At 44.8% G+C, this 17,766-nt stretch overlaps 4 protein-coding genes across 5 annotated transcripts; 2 read left to right on the top strand and 2 right to left on the bottom strand.

Moving 5' to 3' along the window:
* Positions 1–561: 561 nt before the first annotated feature.
* On the top strand, positions 562–8,717 carry LOC135392088 (U4/U6 small nuclear ribonucleoprotein Prp31-like). The gene is made up of 14 exons (XM_064622749.1): positions 562–722; positions 1,004–1,188; positions 1,627–1,684; positions 1,995–2,078; positions 2,939–3,036; positions 3,100–3,206; positions 3,675–3,726; positions 3,790–3,907; positions 4,026–4,183; positions 4,959–5,176; positions 6,239–6,311; positions 6,371–6,499; positions 8,374–8,469; positions 8,546–8,717. The coding sequence occupies exons 2-14, from the start codon at positions 1,015–1,017 to the stop codon at positions 8,651–8,653; spliced, it is 1,473 nt and encodes a 490-aa protein (XP_064478819.1). The 5' UTR covers positions 562–722; positions 1,004–1,014; the 3' UTR covers positions 8,654–8,717.
* A 1,417-nt stretch (positions 8,718–10,134) lies between these two features.
* LOC135392082 (translation initiation factor eIF2B subunit gamma-like) lies at positions 10,135–12,227 on the bottom strand. The gene is made up of 3 exons (XM_064622742.1): positions 11,264–12,227; positions 11,044–11,200; positions 10,135–10,544 (listed from the first exon to the last, which is right to left on the bottom strand). Exons 1-3 carry the CDS (start codon positions 12,058–12,060, stop codon positions 10,206–10,208), a joined length of 1,293 nt encoding a protein of 430 aa, XP_064478812.1. The 5' UTR covers positions 12,061–12,227; the 3' UTR covers positions 10,135–10,205.
* Positions 11,714–17,061, top strand: LOC135392084 (diphthine methyltransferase-like). Of its 2 annotated transcripts, none has more exons than XM_064622746.1 (7): positions 11,714–11,819; positions 13,058–13,323; positions 13,841–13,995; positions 14,779–14,845; positions 15,732–15,797; positions 16,343–16,515; positions 16,597–17,061. In XM_064622746.1, exons 1-7 carry the CDS (start codon positions 11,808–11,810, stop codon positions 16,746–16,748), a joined length of 891 nt encoding a protein of 296 aa, XP_064478816.1. In that variant the 5' UTR covers positions 11,714–11,807; the 3' UTR covers positions 16,749–17,061. The 2 variants fall into 2 exon arrangements, with proteins under 2 accessions (XP_064478816.1, XP_064478815.1); XM_064622745.1 differs by lacking the exon at positions 11,714–11,819 and adding an exon at positions 12,257–12,554.
* LOC135392086 (protein Mpv17-like) lies at positions 15,681–17,750 on the bottom strand. The gene has a single exon (XM_064622748.1). It carries the CDS (start codon positions 17,614–17,616, stop codon positions 17,053–17,055), a length of 564 nt encoding a protein of 187 aa, XP_064478818.1. The 5' UTR covers positions 17,617–17,750; the 3' UTR covers positions 15,681–17,052.
* Positions 17,751–17,766: the final 16 nt, after the last annotated feature.

Raw genomic sequence — 17,766 nt, 5'->3', positions numbered from 1 at the left:
TCAGACTATATATACGGTTTTCCACTGGCACAATGGAAATAAACATTCAGAAAAATTAAATAAAATTGAATTCTATGTTCACAATGCAAGGCAACAGCAACTGTGAGCGACGCATAGTCGGTGAGGTGAGAGGATAGGAATTTGTGGTGTGGAGAGTTGGGAATGTGTCGATATCCAGGAAGTCTGCAAGAAAACCAGGGGAAACCTCAGACAGCACGGATGGTGGCAGCTAGGATTCTAACCAGCTACGTCCTGGTCTTCAAGTCTTCAGCATGAGCCTGGAGTTACGACAAACGAGAGATGGCTCAATGGTGGACGTGTCGGCCTACTGTTCTCATGGCTTGTGGATTTCAGTTGGAATCGAGAGGCTCGGAGGCCTTTTGGTCGACTGCCATCCATCACCGTCCTCCGCGCTTCCGGGAGCGACGGTACACCACGTGCCCATGTGCTGAGTAGCACACGCGCCATAGCGTTGCTGATGATCACTGACAAAATTCGGCGGCGGCCACGCGCCATAGCGTTGCTGATGATCACTGACGAAATTCGGCGGCGGCCGCGACTGTTGCCGACTCACACTCAGTCGTCTAGCAATCGGTGCTAGCTGTCATGGCGGCGCGCTGAGTTTTTGAACGTTGTGTTTTCGTTTTAAGCTTGAGCAGAAGTATCGACCTCGTTCGAACCTGTGATCTCTCGCCAGTGAGCTGCTACGGCTGCCAGACAAAGTAATGTATATGATTTAAGATAACATCACCTATCTTTCTTGTGTTGTGACGGGCACGAAACCCTCATGAATGATCCCGTAAATGAGAAAGAAAAAAAAAAGAAAAATGTGGGTCTGTTTAGTCTCAACGACAACTGTTTCTAAACTAATATACAGTGACAAGGAAAATGCTCTTGTACACGTTGCCTGAGCCCAAGAACATGAGCTATGCACGCTACCCTGTTATTGCAATTTATAGTCAATGGCCGTACACTGACATCTTTGCTTCGTTTTTTTTTACAGCTTAAGCTTCAATGTCTCTAGCAGACGAACTATTGGCCGATCTCGAAGATGCGGGCGACTTGGAAGAAGATCAGCTGTACCAGCAGGATAGCACAATACAAGAAGTTGAAGATGTGCTTCCTATGGAAGTGGACACTAAAGCCAAATCCATACGCGCGATAGCAAAACTTAGGGACTCAGAACAGGTAAAAGCATGCAGAATCACGGGCAGCAGTATTGGTAACTTCAGTTTGTCAAATATCCCTTGTATGGTCCCACCCAGCCAATCTCTTTGCGTCGGAGTTGTGGCCCAATGTCAACATGACCATATTCGATGATGAGTTCTGTCACAGGCATTGCAGTACTACTGTGGTGATTTACAAGATGACCATTACAGCTGTATTTGCTCCCCCATCAGGATGCACAAAATAACCAGCAGAATAGACCTTCCTTTTTTTATTCGTTCCTATTTCTTTCTACTGCTTCCAGCCGTGTAATAAAAGACATCATGTGAATGCTTTCTGCTTCGAATAATTTGAGAATACACTTGGACCATAATATCTAAGAAGTGCTATAACCTCCTTTGTAGATGCAAAACATCTTAACGTATCTAATCGCCGCCTCATAATTTTGTCACTTTTCAGTTAGCGAGAGTCATGAATGAGATTAAATCTCGAAGTGTTGCAGGTCGTAAAGAGGAAGGTGAGTCAATTTTCCCTCTTTCCACCATTATGATTTGAAATGTATTACTTTTTATTTATTCACACCTGGACTCACATGGTGGACATGGTGTTTTTCATATGCAACTAGATCTAGGTCTGTGCTCAGGAGCTCGAATGCAATAAGTACCCTCGGAAACGTGGTTTGATTGCTAATTCTTCATGACACTTTTTGATATAGGGAAGCTTCTTTGTGTTTCCCGGTAGAAGAATACCGGATAGCATGTTTTGAGACCCCTGCTCCGGATTAATGTATATAATTAATTAATTACGCATAAACAAACGTGTTGCAGTTATGGGCCCTGTGGAAGCTGACCCCGAGTACCAGCTCATCGTCGAAGCCAACAATCTGGCCGTCGAAGTCACTAATGAGATAAGTAAGTCGGCGCTGTATTGATCCATTATTTCTGGTCTCAAAACGTGTGCAGTTTGTCAGGTGATAAAAATCTGAACATGCGCATGTTGGCACATACTTGGAGGATAAAATCGCTGAAAACAAAGAGACGAAAGAACAGAACGACGCACACTATGCACATAGCGTACGTTGTTGTCTCGTTTCATCTTGCGCTAATCCTGTTATCCTCCTGATTTTGTCAGTACTGCAGCATGATACATTATCTGTTGCACAATCCATCACACAGTAAAAAATGTAGCATTTGTGGAGATGATATTCAAAAAAGCAGTCACCTTTAGAATTAAAAAAAGCAGTCACCGCACTCATCATAGGTAGGGGCCCGACTTTTTAGGGTTAAACCCGTATCCGCCCGATTTTTACCCCCCGAACGAAATCTGTAAAATTCGGGTTTAACCCGAATCTACCCGAAAACATCCGGGTCGCGTGGCACACTCATAAGTGTGCATTAAAATAAAGTTTGATAACATTGCTAAACATTAGTTCCATGTTAAGACAAATTTTTATTGAACAAAAAAAAATCACCCGAATTCCTGACGACAGAATATGCCGTAACGGGATTTAACCCGAATACACCTGAATTTTCAAATGAAAAATATCACCAGATATTTACCCCCCGAATTTGCCCAAAAATAAAACCCGAAAAAGTCAGGCCCTAAATTCATAGGGGACAAAGAAAGAACAGTATAACGCTCGATTTCCCCCCCCCCCCCCCCCGGATTTTCAAAGAACGTAAAACCCGAAAACATAAAAGCAAACACAACACAACCACAAGGCCCTAATTGTAACGAGGGTTTGCTGTATTTGTCATTCACTCCCTTCCAGATATTATCCACAAGTTTACGCGCGACCACTATTCGAAGCGGTTCCCCGAGCTGGAGTCCCTCGTGCCCGGAGCACTGGAATACGTCTCGACTGTCAAGGTGTTTTTGGGGCTGCGTTGTTGTGCCGGACGTGCTGTAATCTGTGTTCCGTCAACGTTCTAGGAATTGGGCAACGACTTGGACAATGCCAAAAACAACGAGACGCTACAGCAGTTTCTGACGTCTGCAACGATCATGGTCGTCAGCGTTACTGCATCCACCACCCAGGGGTAGGTGAAGGGAGTGTACCATGCGCGACGTGCAGCACGAAACTGAAAAAAAAATTGTGGTGCAACTTGCAACGGGTGAGACCCGAGACAGGGAAAAAATAACAGACAACAAAGAGATGTTGTTGTCTGAATGTCTGTTATCACCTGTCTCGGGTCTCCTCCTTGCCATTATAAACCAGCTAGTCTGCGCCCTTTCACTGTTATCGATAATGTGTCTTAGTTCTCAAGCATATGACAGTATTTACTTCAGGCCTAGAAGCTTCTTTGTTTGTTTATTTTATGAGCACTACACATATTTTTTGTGCAGTTTTTTTTTTGTCATTACCAAAATTATTATTACACATTTCACAATTATGCAAGGTAACATTATCCACGCTTCACTGAAAAGCAAGCACCTTCTTATAACTACAAAGTGTAACATTTTTATATCGTTTTGCCCGTCACATTGATAGCTCGCTGTTGTTTCAGGCAACTTCTGACACCTGCGGAGCTTGCAATCATCTTTGAGGCTTGCGATATGGTACGCCAGATACATCCCTCCTTATGTCTTAATCACATTCTGAATGTCTGTCCTCCAACCCAGGCCTTAGAACTGAATGACTTCAAGCAAGAGATTTATTCCTACGTGGAGTCACGCATGTCTTTCATTGCCCCAAACTTGTCCATCATCGTTGGAGCGTCCGTTGCAGCCAAGCTCATGGGTCTGTACTGTTTGTGACGCTCTTCGATCGATGGTGTGCTGCCGCATCTACAGTGCCTGCAGAATGTCAAATTTAGGATATTTCGCGAACGCTTAGTGTCAAACTCTTTTATGTGCAGGTGTTGCCGGAGGACTGACACCCTTGTCCAAGATGCCATCATGCAACGTCCTCGTTCTCGGGTCTCAGAAACGGAGTCTTTCGGGGTTCTCGTCGACGGCAATCCTGCCGCACACGGGCTTCATCTATTATACGGATATCGTCCAGAATACGCCACAGGTGCGATGTTGCTTCGGCGCTAATATCTACCGATTAATGATAGTCGTGTCGTCATCGTGTAGTCGAATATCGTGGTGATAGTCGTGATAGTCGTAATGATAGTCGTGGTCGGCTGAGCTCTCCACGGTGGCTTTAGGAGGAGTTATTATTTCTTATTAATTTATTCGCAGTATTTAGGTGCACTGTTATGCTCTACTATTCAAATTTTAGAGTTAGTTCAGTTCCGGAATGATGCACAGTATCGAGTTTTCAGCGACGACTTTCACTAAGCAGTGGGATCAGCGTTTTATCCAGAATCACGAGGGGGGGGGTACGCAAAAATTGGGGCGGAAGGGGTCATTTCTACAGTTGCGTTGTAACAGCTTTATGCATCTCTGCCAAAGTGCGTCTAAAGTCAAAATAATAAAGACTCCCCTGCAGCGGGTGTCACCAAAACATTTAAGGGGTGGGGTTCTGGTTGAATCACTCAGCGTGAAATAACAGGATATGTGTTCACCCAATATTGTAGAGCACATTTTTATGCATTCTAGTCAAGCGATATTGCAGCATTTTCAAACTATAGGTGGCAGAAATATTTGCTCTTATTTTGCAACACGGTGGATGCTTGCGAATGGGCACGGGACGGCAATTCCTTCTGTCACCACAGCCCTGGTGCCATTCTTACTTTTATGCATGAATTACGGGCTGTAACCATCGGCCACGGCGGGGAACCACAGGTCTCCCGTTTGATTTGCAAACATAGCGTAAACTTTTCTGACCACATTCGGGATTTCAGGACCTGAGACGCAAGGCTGCACGCCTGTTGGCAGGCAAGTGCGTGCTAGCAGCCCGAGTGGACAGCTTCCACGAGTCGGCTGACGGCACGGTGGGGAGGTCGCTCAAGGAGGAAGTTGAGCGCAAGCTCGACAAGCTCCAAGAACCTCCGCCGGTGAAGCAGGTGAAGCCTCTGCCTCCACCCATTGACCAGAGTAGAAAGAAGAGAGGTGGCAGAAGGTACAGGATTTTTGTGAAGTGTCCTCAAAAGCGGTTTTATAAGATGATTTGGCTGTACTTAAAAAAAAAAAGAAAGAAAAAGAACGGCTCTTTTGTTTTGGGGCTTTTATGTTTAGTTTTTTGCAATTAAAAGGGTAAAAGTTGTCTTTTATAGCAGAGCCATGAAGTAGGGTAGAATCAAGCGCAGCATGACAACACTGAGAGCGAAGGATTTAGTGTTCATCCGTGTCTGTGTAAGTGGCTGAGTTTCGTGCTGTGGTATGTTTGGTTTTCTGGGTGACTATGGCCCGGTTTCACCAGCGCTGGTTAACTTTGAACCGAGATCAACGGTTGTTAAAACTTGAAGTCGACACTAAGTTCTTTTTGACAAACGTTAGTCGGTGACCTGATGAATGTTTCAGTGACAATAACTCCCTTTAGTGAAGCAGAGTTAAGCATTATAAATTCAAGTTAAGGGACCGTTGATCTTGGTTCAAATGCTAATTGACGTTGGTGATACCATGCCTATGATGCAAACTGTGGGCGAAAACAGATTTTACCAAGTTTAATTGTAAAACATATGGCTGTAATGGTACTCATTGAGAGCTGCACTATATGTAGGGCCTGACTTTTCGGGTTTTATTTTTGGCCAAATTCGGGGGGTAAATATCGGGTGATATTTTTCATTCGAAAATTCGGGTGTATTCGGGTTAAATCCCGTTACGGCATATTCTGTCGTCAGGAATTTGGGTGTATTCGGGTGATTTTTTTTTTTGTTTAATAAAAATTTGTCTTAACGTGGAACTAATGTTTAGCAATGTTATCAAACTTTATTTTAATGCACGCTTATGAGTGTGCCACGCGACCCGGATGTTTTCGGGTAGATTCGGGTTAAACCCAAATTTTACAGATTTCGTTCGGGGGGTAAATATCGGGCGGATACGGGTTTAACCCTAAAAAGTCAGGCCCTAGCTATATGTGCAGTTGTGATGACAGGTAGTAATAATGATTGATATTGAATGAGTTTACGTTGTTGATGAGTTGATAATTGCAAGAGCAGTTATATCGAACATCTCGTGTTAGGGTCCGCCGAATGAAGGAGCGTTTTGCAGTCACCGAACTCCGCAAGCAGGCCAACCGTATGACATTTGGAGAGGTTAGTCCCGCGTCGGTTAGAGTGGTAAGCCACATAGCTGATCGCTCAATATGCTCCAGATCGAAGAAGATGCGTATCAAGACGATCTCGGCTTCAGCTCGGGCCACATCGGCAAAGCAGGAACAGGACGCATCCGTGCGGCTCAAGTGGACGAGAAGACGAAAGTGCGCATCTCAAAGACACTGCAGGTAGGACGAGTCTTTTCTTATCACGCTACTCATGAAAAAGAGGACATTCGAGATTGAAATGGCTAGGATTGTCCCATTCCTCGGTCGGTTCACTCGGTCTCTTGACCTTCGGGGTATCTTGAATGAATGAACTAATTAATTCACTAACTAATTAATTAATTCATTAAAGCGGTCGTGAAATAGTTCTCCCGCTTTTGGAGGGATTATGTTGATGACGAGGAATGTCCCATTCATCGGTCGGTTCACTCGGTCTCTTGACCTTCGGGGTATCTTGAATGAATGAACTAATTAATTCACTAACTAATTAATTAATTCATTAAAGCGGTCGTGAAATAGTTCTCCCGCTTTTGGAGGGATTATGTTGATGACGAGGAACGTCCCATTCATCGGTCGGTTCACTCGGTCTCTTGACGTTCGGGGTATCTTGAACGAATGAACAAACTAATTAACTAATTAATTAATTAAAGGGGTTGTGAAATAGTTCTTGCACTTTTGGAGGGATTATGTTGATGACGCGGGGACTTGTCTTCTGAGCGTACCGAGCAAAGTTCTGTGCCTATGCGATCCCGAGTTCGGAAGTTAGTGCTTAAGCCCCTAGTTTCCTGCGGTGGAAAGTTAAAATTTCTGCGAAGTAGCACTTGCTTGGATTCTGCGGGCAAGGGAAGACAAGCAACAAACGTTGCAGCATCCTTCCCAGATTGCTTACCGACTGGACCCGCGCTTTTCGAGCCTTTCGTAAATTTGCAGTTCGCAACGAAAATTAGACTCAACTATGACAATTTTCTTTTGTCGCAGCACGTTCAGCCGTGTAAGTGCGTTCAGTATCAGTCGCGTCAGGCGTTGCAGTCGCCACTGATGGGGTTTACCCAGCAAAAAATGTTGTAGATCCTTACATAATTCTATAATATACTGAATGTTCAGCAGAAAAACACACTATTCTGAGGGAAACAGGATGTTCCGTGAGACACGGAAAATTCTGCGAAATTTTGCGGAAGGCTAGGGGCTCTAGTTATTTACACACCGAGAAGCTATTGGCACTGCAAGGGAGGTGCCTTCACTCTCGCCTTCAGTTCCCACAAATATAATACGCATTACACGCACTCCTCTTCATGGGAAGGTACAAAGCATACTTGTTCCCACGGTAACCGTCCGTTTGGCATCACATTCTGTCTGTCGATGTCTAGAAAACCCATGTTTTGTAAATTCCATTGCAAAAAACGTGCTCCGGAGACAGGTACGGCTTTGTGTATTGAATATAAGGACTACAATATTACGACTTTGTGTATTGAATATAAGGACTACAATATTACGACTTTGTGTATTGAATTTATGGACTACAATATTACGGCTTTGTGTATTGAATTTGAGGATGAAATAAGTAATAAGGATAAATAAGTATAAGTAAATAGTAAGGACTACAATATTACGACTTTGTGTATTGAATTTAAGGACTACAATGTTACGGCTTTTGTGTATTGAATTCAAGGACTACAATATTACGGCTTTGTGTATTGAATTTGAGGATGAAATAAGTAATAAGGATAAATAAGTATAAGTAAATAGTAAGGACTACAATATTATGGCTTTGTGTATTGAATTCAAGGACTACAATGTTACGGCTTTGTGTATTGAATTCAAGGACTAAAATATTACGGCTTTGTGTATTGAATTTGAGGATGAAATAAGTAATAAGGATAAATAAGTATAAGTAAATAGTAAGGACTACAATATTACGGCTTTGTGTATTGAATTGAAGGACTACAATATTACAAACAGCGCATTAAACGCACGTGGTTAGAAAGGGTTAACTTAAAATACGGAATACATTGAATGTTACGGAAGTTCCTTACACCTTACGACACGCTCTTATCCAGAAAAACCTCCAAAGGCAACAGGTCTACGGTGGCAGCACAACAGTTCGCCGCCAGGTGTCTGGCACGGCATCTAGTGTTGCCTTCACGCCACTCCAGGTACTTTGACGTCATTTTTTTTATCGGGTACTCGTTGGCTGGACAACACATACCAGACGGAGCTTTCTTTTTTTAGGGCTTGGAAATCGTCAACCCTCATGCTGCAGAAAGCAAGGCAGCAGATGCCAACATCAAGTACTTTTCCAACACTGCTGGTTTTCTGAAGGTGCTGAAGAAAGAGTGATGTTGTATGTGCCGAGAAATGATGTAATTAGTGTGCATATTACACGTATCTTAACTGAAATGCACATTCTTCATTGTCCATTCCATTCAAGAATGCGTCCTGGAGTAGCCAGTCCCGAGTAGTTCGGGTGTAACGTCTCTTTTTTTTTTCCTTTTACCAATCAATCAATCATTGTCCATTCATTTGCATGACTATCCATAACTTGTTTGTAGGTTACGTTTTTTTTTTTTTTTTCCTTTTTTGTGTGTGGCCGTGTTGACGTCTCCAAGCAACAGTGGCTATGAGCGGCATACAGACACGGACAGATGGAGAGAGGACAGCAGGGTGGGATAGTAGGAATCCTGGGCCGACTTCAGGGAGAATTGTGCTGACATTCATCTGGAAAGCCTACAGGAAAACCCATGAAAAACCTCAGACAGCACAGCCATCCTAACTGCTACACTACGTGGGCTGGTTCTGTGTTGCTGTTCAGCATTTCCATGTTCAGCATTCTCGGCATTGTTACATTCAATGTACAGGAAGAGGAGCCCCACGATCTTCTATTTCTTCTCAGCTACCCTAGAGGTTCCCAATCCCCTTAGAGTTGGGAGATGAGTTGGTATTCCGTGCTGTCATTGGGTGTACAGCTGCTGTTAGACTTAACCAGAACGCGATGCTGCTTGGTTCGCACAGACGTCAGCACCACAGGGTGTTATACACTTGGTTTGGGACTGAATCCCAGCGCAGATGCAGAAGTGCAGGTGCCTGAAGGTGTGAGTGCAGGACTGCCACAGTGAGGCAAAGCATGCACTGGGATACCCAGTCTGGGACCCAAAACAGGCCACTAGACTGCACATTCCAGTTAAGTCTGATGGAAGCTGTACTCGCCAGTGATGGCCACTGACTACTTCTACAGTAGTTTAACTATAACTACTAACTACTTCGCGATGGAGTAGTTTAACTAGTAGTTCAACTACCTTTTAGGGGAGGTAGTTAAAACTACTACTTTAACTACTGCAATGTATTTAAACTACATCTATAACTACTTAACGTTGTCCATCAACACCAATCCCATTCTATAGTGTTCTTGGACACCTAAATATGAATCACAAGCAGCGATAAAAGTCAAGATTTAGTACGCATGCACGGCACAATTGCTCCGCACCTCCGTTCTCTTCAAACAAGTAGCTCGAGGTAAAAGTGGGAAGCACAATCGTGCCGTAAAGCATGCGACAAAATCGGAAGTAGTTGGCGCCTGCAGTAACCTAACTACTGTAGTTAACTAGTCAAAATAGTAGTTTAACTAGTAGTTACCACTACGTTTCTGCAAGTAGTTGATAACTACTTTTTAACTACAATCAGGTAGTTTGCCTCGTATTGCCTCAGTTATGAGGAATGGGTGTAAGGAATGGGTGGGATAAATGTCGTTCGTAGCACGTTAGCGTTACTGTAACTACTGTAGCAGCTCAACTGCCACTCTCCGCTGCCTTCATTCCTGCACATTATGAGAGTTGCGTGTTTATGAACATACTCTGCAAAAAAGAAGTACAAACATGCAGAAACCAACGCAACTTCAAAGCTCCACAAAAGAGCCAAGCACTTCATTCGCGTGCCGAACTCCCGAAGGTAGGTTCTTCTTGTGGCAGACGACACAGTTCTGCAACTGAGATCCTTGGCCAACTTCTAATGTCCCACACACCACGGAACCCACGACGGAAGCGCCATCGCCTACGCAAGTGTCGTCCATCAGTACTGAGCTCTGCACTGTGGCCTTGGCACCGATACGGCAACGTGCACCGATGACGCTCTGGCGCACGTTCGCTTTTTCTCCGAGTGATACTTGGTCTCCCATGACGTTGTCGAATCGTCCGACAGCCACCTGGCTGAATATAGTTGTGTCGAGTTGATGAGCCTGCAACGAAGTGATACTTTTACGGAACCTCGCTTAATTAACCGAGCAATCAATCGTCGATAGTGACCACGTAAAACATTTTAGCTGAACGGTGTCCCATCATTTAAAAAAAACTCAAATTTAAAAAACTCCCTTAACGGAGCCTAGAAAGCCATCCAAAAGATCTTCTGTTTCTCGCGAATTACGAAAGGACGTAACTTGACGTGACAACTAACACACACAAAAAAAATCTCTGTATGCAGTATTTTTCTTGGAATAAAACGCACTCGAACATCGACGTGCGCGTTCCCGCTCGACTCAAGACGAAGAGGAGAATTTCACAAAACACCGTTTTTTACGTTTATATGGGATAACCTAGGATGACCTGTCGCAACCCCTTTAACACGTTATGTAGTACACCGCTAACGCTAAAAAGGAAGAAAGGAAAATTCGTATTGGTGGCACCTGACAAACAATGTGTAGAAAAGTTTGGCACTGTCTCTAAGTTACAAACAGGTACCTTTCTATTTGCTTCCACGTAACCCGCTGTAGTGTTCGCCCGTACGAGGAACTCATCCCTGGCTACGACACCAAAGCAGCGGATAGGTTCTGCTTCGTCCTGGCGCAGCGTGTAGCAGCTCTCTATCGGTCCCAGTTCTGGAGGCTTGGGTACGAACCTGAAAACAGAACGCATACGCGTCGTCCACAGAAAGACGAGATCTCTTACGCGTTTCTCTTACCGGAATATACTGGTCTCCGGTAAGTCGTCGTCCTGTTTTTGATATTTCTGCTGCTTAAGAGGATCGGCGTGAAACTGGAGCTTCGTCACCAGCGGCACCAGTTCGCCTTTCACGGTCATGATATTCTTATTGGCAATCAACCACGGAAGAAGCCACCTGCTCAACACATAGGCGTGAGCGTCAACCAGGTCAGACCTAACATCGATAACCGGATGCCTTCTCAAAACGGATCGACGGACGCTTACGATTTCTTCAAAGTCTGCTTCCGAGTTGAACAGAACGAGTCTGTCTGTCTTGGGTTCGAGTCCGACGATGTCCTTCTCTAGTTTCGGTTTGCCGCGGCTGCCTGGGACGGGAGACTCCTTGAGCGTTGGAGACATGGGAGCGAAAAGCGCGGTCAGCGCCGCGTTATTCGTGCGATGAACCTCTGCGAGACGGCCCAAGTCAAAGTCTGTGACGAGATCGCAGCTAACGACAAAGACGTCCTTTTTCAGTTTGTCCCTAACGAGTCGTAGGCTCTCGACGGTGCCCAGGTCGTCTTCGGATGCCGGAACGGGTACGTACTCTATCCGGATGCCTACCTTTTCCGAAAGTGTCTCGTCGATTTTGTATCTATTAGAGTTGGGAACGATAACTATGACGTCTCGGAAACCCGCCCGTTTCAAGGCACATAACGGATAGTAAATCATCGGGAGGTTACCAACGGGCAGAAGGTATTTCGGACAATCCGGGCTCAGTAGTTCTGCGAGTCGAGATCCACGGCCTGCGGCCATGAGGACAGCTTGGAAATCGATCATTTTGAGCGAAAGGGTTCACACCATGCCAAATTAATTAATAACAAAACACAGGCATATGGTCCGACTGACAACGTCAAGCAAGCCTGCATGCAGCAACGCTCGCCCGTTGTCCGGTTGTTGGCTAGTGATGGCTGCAGGATTGGTTAACGGCTTTGAACTTCTGACTATGGCTGGCGGTGGCTCGTGGCTCGGCCGGCTTTGCAGTGAAAGAAGCAGAAGTCTGAAGTCGGGAGAAGAAATTTGATTTCATTTCATTTCATTTATTGTTTCATGCAAGTTTAGTAGTGTAGATGGCGTAGACGTGATTACTTTTGCGGTGTTTCTTTGAATGCAATTGAAATAAGAGAACCTATAGCGCTTGAAGCTATAAAATAAGAACAGCGATGACGGATGTTTGGGGGACAAAACTGAATCTTCCTGCTGACAGCGTAGAGTTTTGTCCGGACGAAAAATTTTCTGACATATTTGCGGTTGGAACCTACAAGCTGAACGAAGCAAGTTGCCTAGAATTTGGATTAGTGCGCAAGTGCGCTCGCGTTGGGTGCGGCAGAAGCGGTGGTGTCTGAACTGCTTGCTGTAGTCGGCCAGGCTCAGGCGGGCAACGTCCGTCTTGGGCCGACTTCACAGGGAACTGTACCGACATTTGTCTGGTGCAACAGAAGTGTTTGTGACAACTCCTGCCGTGCCCAAAAGATGCGCTTTGCTCAGATCGTCCCTAGAGAGAGAGATTATTAAATTAGATAAATTATCAATATATAAAATATATTATCGAGATATTAAATAAATTAAAACCATGGGGGGGGGGAAAGTAGTGATAACTAAGGTATGGAATGGCACATGCAAACGCGAAACACAGCCTGCTGTACCTTCCGCATGATCGATCACTTTGGCTCAGTGCTTTCTGCTCTCGGTATAGCCATAGCTAATGCGATTGCCTTTTATGTGTATACAACGCACCATTTAAATTTATAACAAACTGTGATCTGTGCATGACCAGGAAACACGTCAAAGGGATGGGCTCCTGTACGTTTACCGGAACAAGGGAACGTCCTGTCAACTGTTGGGTACTCATGACGTCCACGGAGTTCTGGATGCAAAGTGGCGTGGCACCAGTTTGGCTGTAGCTCTCTCTGATGGATCAGTCCAGTTGAGGTCACTGAATGCTAATGACGGTAGTAGCGCATCGCTGGACTTGAACTGCCAAACTAGAGCAACACAACCAGATGTCTTGGCACTAGCACTCTGTTGGAGTCCTCCAGAAAGGTAACGACGCCGTCAACTTTTAGATGAGACCTAATAGGAGATGGACTACAGCTTGCAATACACAACCTCATTACTACTATCGATAGTTTTAGTTACGCCTGAAGCGAGCTCTTATTACTCGATAATTTCAGTGTTTGTCGCAGTTTGTCAGTGTAACTAACAGGCAAAAAAATGGGACAAGTCTAGCACTCGCAAGTGGATAAAATAAGTATTTAAAGAGATCGAAACATTTATTTTACCGAAAACAAAGCTTTCGTGTGGTACATTGAACACTTGGTAGAGATATTTATACTAACGTAGATCTGATGTACATTAGTATAAATATCTCTATTAAGTGTTCAATGTACCACACCTGATGAAGTACGGAGCTTATTTTTCGGTAAGGTAGATGTTTCGATCTCTTTAAATACTTATTTTTTTGTCGGTGTAACCTCACGCTGTTCTGCTGTCATCATAAACGGTCTTTTTCAAAACACTGCCGAAAGCGAGTTCTTAGAACAATATATTTTACCGACAGGGAACTCAAAATAGCCGTGTCGGACTCGAAAGGAGACGCAACGATCCTCCGGCTCGGCGAAGGCGACTTGCAGGAGGAGAGGCGGCAACATTGTCACGACTACGAAGCCTGGTGCATTGCCTGGGACCTCGCCCAACTGGATGTCTTTTATACAGGTGACTTCGCAAAGTTGGTCAAACAACCTTGTACGCTACGCTTTACGTTACAGGGAGTTTCGAAACTAATCAGACTGAGAGCGCGCGATTATTTATTGGCAATGTTGGTTATAACTAGGGCCTGACTTTTTAGGGTTAAACCCGTATCCGCCCGATATTTACCCCCCGAACGAAATCTGTAAAATTCAGGTTTAACCCGAATCTACCCGAAAACATCCGGGTCGCGAGGCACACTCATAAGCGTGCATTAAAGTAAAGTTTGATAACATTGCTAAACATTAGTTCCACGTTAAGACAAATTTTTATTAAACAAAAAAATCACCCGAATACACCCGAATTCCTGACGACAGAATATGCCGTAACGGGATTTAACCCGAATGCACCCGAATTTTCAAATAAAAAATATCACTCGATATTTACCCCCCGAATTTGGCCAAAAATAAAACCTGAAAAAATCAGGCCCTAGTTATAACTGACGTTCCATTTCAAATCACTACCTGAATTGCTACACCAAGGTTGCCGAGTAGCAGTGTTTTAATTGAGAGGATAAACTAGTGCAAAAAACTGGCAAACAAGGAGACGGGCGGACAAGGACTAGCACCCGCTAGCAACAACAATTATCGCGGAAGAATACCATAGCTTAAATAAATAAGTTGTTGGTAGTGAGTGCTACCAACCGCCCCCGTCTCCTTGCTTGTCAGTTTTTCGCACTCGTTTTTCCTCAAAGTATGTACGAACGAGCCGAGAGAACGGTATTGTGCATTTTAATGTTTCCCTGTCAAGGCGGTGACGACTGTGCCTTGAAAGTATGGGACTCTCGGAGCCCTGGACCAAGCAGAATAGTACGAAAGTGAGTTGACGTACTTCTCTTGTGCTCCGCATGCATTATGTCCTCAGTTGTGATATTGGCGCACTTCATAAATGCGTATACAACATTACAACATACAAAGCATACTTTTTATTACTACTAATATTAATTTTTTAACCATATTTTACTTTTTATCCGCGGAGGATTTCTTTAAAAAAAAGCTGCAAGAGCAGTACGGTTGCAGTTTTTGCAGTTGAGTTGTACGGACGGACGGACGGACGGACATCCTTTATAAGAGAGTATGTAACTGCGAGGCGACTAATTACCCAAAATTAATAAACTTCCTAATTGGGGGCCTTTCTTGCAAAAGTGAGATAGCACGATGGGAGACAATTTTTGTTGAAAGCCATTCTATTTTATTTAAAAAATCCTGAAACAAGCACGTACACTGAAATATCCATAGACGAATTTTGCTATGCAGAACCGAAACTGAAACTGCGAACCTCAGGAGCGCATGGACTTCGCTGTCGGAGGCTCATCTGGGCCGCAAAGCCCTTGATATGATCGGCAGATCAGCACGTATTCCAATCACCTCGATCGCTCCAAAGCATGTGACCCTCTGACGTGTAGTGGGCTCTGTCCTCCCTGTAATGCTGATCCACGCGGTTTCGGCTCATTTGTGGAGCAAAATTTGGCAATGGATATTTCAACACACGTGCTCGTTTAAGTCGTCTCACTCCCGAAGAAGGCGGAGCTTCCGCCGAAACGTAGACTTCCCCAGACCCTTAGTTTAAATGCCAGCTTAATAAATAACTTTCCCCCACTCCCTACTTCCGTCTCTGGTGTCTTTTCTCCCCTATCTATCTATATATATATATATTCAATTATTTTAATTTCATTATACCTTAGAGCAGATTTTCCTCTTTAGGCACAGTATGGGAGTAACAGCTCTTCAAGCTCATCCACGTTCTCAGTACCTGCTGGCTTCAGGAAGGTAAGGTCCTCGACAAAAGCAGATCGATGCAGAATTTGTCTTCGTGCTAAGTCAGCTTTAGTGTGTTGTTGGAGCCATGGACAACGGTACTAAATAATTTCGGATCATTTTGAACAGGTCTGATGTTGTAAGGCCATTGGATTCAGATCAGTATTGGAGAAATGTCTTGAAAAAAGAAAAAAAAAAAAAACTTAGTAGTCTAGCAAATTCTAGCTTGCTTGCTTCACGTGTGCATATGGATCTGAGTGGTTAGCCGCAGTAAGTTGCTCGCCACCATTTTTTTTCTAGTATGACTCCTTGCGTGCAGCTGAAAACATATACAGTGAACCCTCGTTATTATGACCATGGTCGTTCCCGAAAATTCTGGTCATAATGCGGAATTGTCATATTAACGGAGGGGATTTGCAGAGGTTTCACCGCATTGTTCCCCGGGAGTATGGTCCTAAAGCGCGTACGTCAGATTATCGGGGTCATATTAACGAGGGTTCACTGTATCTACAAACTTCCAGCCTTTCGCTGTAGACTGGAACCTTATGTTTTGACAGCTACGACGAGACGATCTTCTTCTGGGACACTCGTAGCATGCGGTCGCCATTGGACGACGTTTCGGTCGGAGGTGGCGTCTGGCGCCTTAAGTGGCACCCCGACAGAGACGAACTCCTAGCCGTCGCCGCCATGCACGGTGGCGCCGGTGTAGTCCGCTACAATATGCAGGGTGGTAAGCTCCTCCCAAAAACTCGTATATCCTTCACTGTACCTCCGTTATTGGCTTATTACGGCTACTTTGTACATTTTTCAGCGAAGAACATTGCCAAGTTCACGAAGCACGAATCGATGGTGTATGGGATCGACTGGGCTTCCAAAAGTGTTCCGGACGAGACGCAGTACGCGATAGCATCCTGCTCCTTCTACGACTGTGCTCTGCATCTCTGGAACATCACTTTATCCTGATTGTGGTCTCGAGCTTCAAGCCACGATTGGTCAGTCGAAGTCACGTGGCACAACATCTGCCAATCACAGACCTCGAAACAAGAACTCGTCGTATGATGGAGCTTTGGAAGTCCGTGACGTTAATTTTGTGTGTGACTGTATTGTAATACTAGCATGGAAATGGGAAAGGAGGACAGCCTTCGGAGAAGAGGCTACAAAGGATGACCATTGGTCAAGGTCTTTGCTCTGGGATCCACGTTACGTGTGCTGAGGTACAATGTTCTTAAAGCTTCTGGAGGTATAAAGCAGCATGGTTTTTGTAAGCTCAAACACTCGCAGTTTCATTGTCTGTTCTTGCCGAAATGCGGTTGGCCTTCCAAGACAAGTAAATGTTCCACAGGAATGCAACTCCACTGGCATACACAACCCTGTATTGGAGGGGAACCATGTAGAAGTTAAACATCTGAGCAGCTGGCCACAGCATGTAGTTAGCCGTGAGCACGGGGATGTAGTCTGTCTTCACTTTGTGCTTAATCTCGGACCATGTCTGTCGTTGCAAAACACCGAGGCACGCGAGAAAACAGGGTAGGAATATTGGCGCGAACGCCCCTTGGTCCAACAGCATCTTTTTTAGTGGTATCATTCGTCCTTTCGGGCTAACTAACTTTTCAAGGTATAGATACCACGTTCGCAGCGCAGGACCCACAAAGCCGACGCCAATAATAAAAAATCGTGCAGCACGTTCGGCATCTACTGTTTGTTTCTTTTCGACGAGTTTTTGGCAGACGACATCGCCTGCCAGCATCAGTATTCCTGTCGTCACGACTTGTGTTTTGGCTGGGTGCCTTTGCATTAGCTTAGCGTACCATGAAACTGCACGATGAGCCATTTTTAACCGCAACGAAATGTGTATTCACGAACTGTAAAGTACGCCACGACTTCTCCAAATCGTTGAAACGGAAACTGCCACGCTGCACCGAAAATCGCACGCCGCCGCCACCGCCGCCGCCGAAAAATAATTCTTCCGCGCAAGCCAGAA

Source organism: Ornithodoros turicata, chromosome 4 (assembly GCF_037126465.1).
Source record: "Ornithodoros turicata isolate Travis chromosome 4, ASM3712646v1, whole genome shotgun sequence".
Lineage (NCBI taxonomy): Eukaryota > Metazoa > Arthropoda > Arachnida > Ixodida > Argasidae > Ornithodoros > Ornithodoros turicata.
Note: the sequence above shows the minus strand (reverse complement) of the source record. Positions and strands in the feature narration are given on the sequence as shown.

What these genes read in the sequence shown, in the direction of transcription:
- LOC135392088 (XM_064622749.1), top strand. Translation starts at nt 1,015, where the DNA reads ATGTCTCTAGCAGACGAACTATTGGCCGATCTCGAAGATGCGGGCGAC. An exon ending in TGCAGGTCGTAAAGAGGAAG is followed by an intron (nt 1,685 to 1,994) that starts GTGAGTCAATTT and finishes AACGTGTTGCAG; the next exon opens with TTATGGGCCCTGTGGAAGCT. An exon ending in GCATCTCAAAGACACTGCAG is followed by an intron (nt 6,500 to 8,373) that starts GTAGGACGAGTC and finishes GCTCTTATCCAG; the next exon opens with AAAAACCTCCAAAGGCAACA.
- LOC135392082 (XM_064622742.1), bottom strand. Translation starts at nt 12,060, where the DNA reads ATGATCGATTTCCAAGCTGTCCTCATGGCCGCAGGCCGTGGATCTCGA. An exon ending in CCGGAGACCAGTATATTCCG is followed by an intron (nt 11,201 to 11,263) that starts GTAAGAGAAACG and finishes TTCTGTTTTCAG; the next exon opens with GTTCGTACCCAAGCCTCCAG. An exon ending in ACGTGGAAGCAAATAGAAAG is followed by an intron (nt 10,545 to 11,043) that starts GTACCTGTTTGT and finishes ACTTCGTTGCAG; the next exon opens with GCTCATCAACTCGACACAAC.
- LOC135392084 (XM_064622745.1), top strand. Translation starts at nt 12,444, where the DNA reads ATGACGGATGTTTGGGGGACAAAACTGAATCTTCCTGCTGACAGCGTA. An exon ending in GAACCTACAAGCTGAACGAA is followed by an intron (nt 12,555 to 13,057) that starts GCAAGTTGCCTA and finishes GTGCATGACCAG; the next exon opens with GAAACACGTCAAAGGGATGG. An exon ending in TGTTGGAGTCCTCCAGAAAG is followed by an intron (nt 13,324 to 13,840) that starts GTAACGACGCCG and finishes TTTTACCGACAG; the next exon opens with GGAACTCAAAATAGCCGTGT.
- LOC135392086 (XM_064622748.1), bottom strand. Translation starts at nt 17,616, where the DNA reads ATGGCTCATCGTGCAGTTTCATGGTACGCTAAGCTAATGCAAAGGCAC.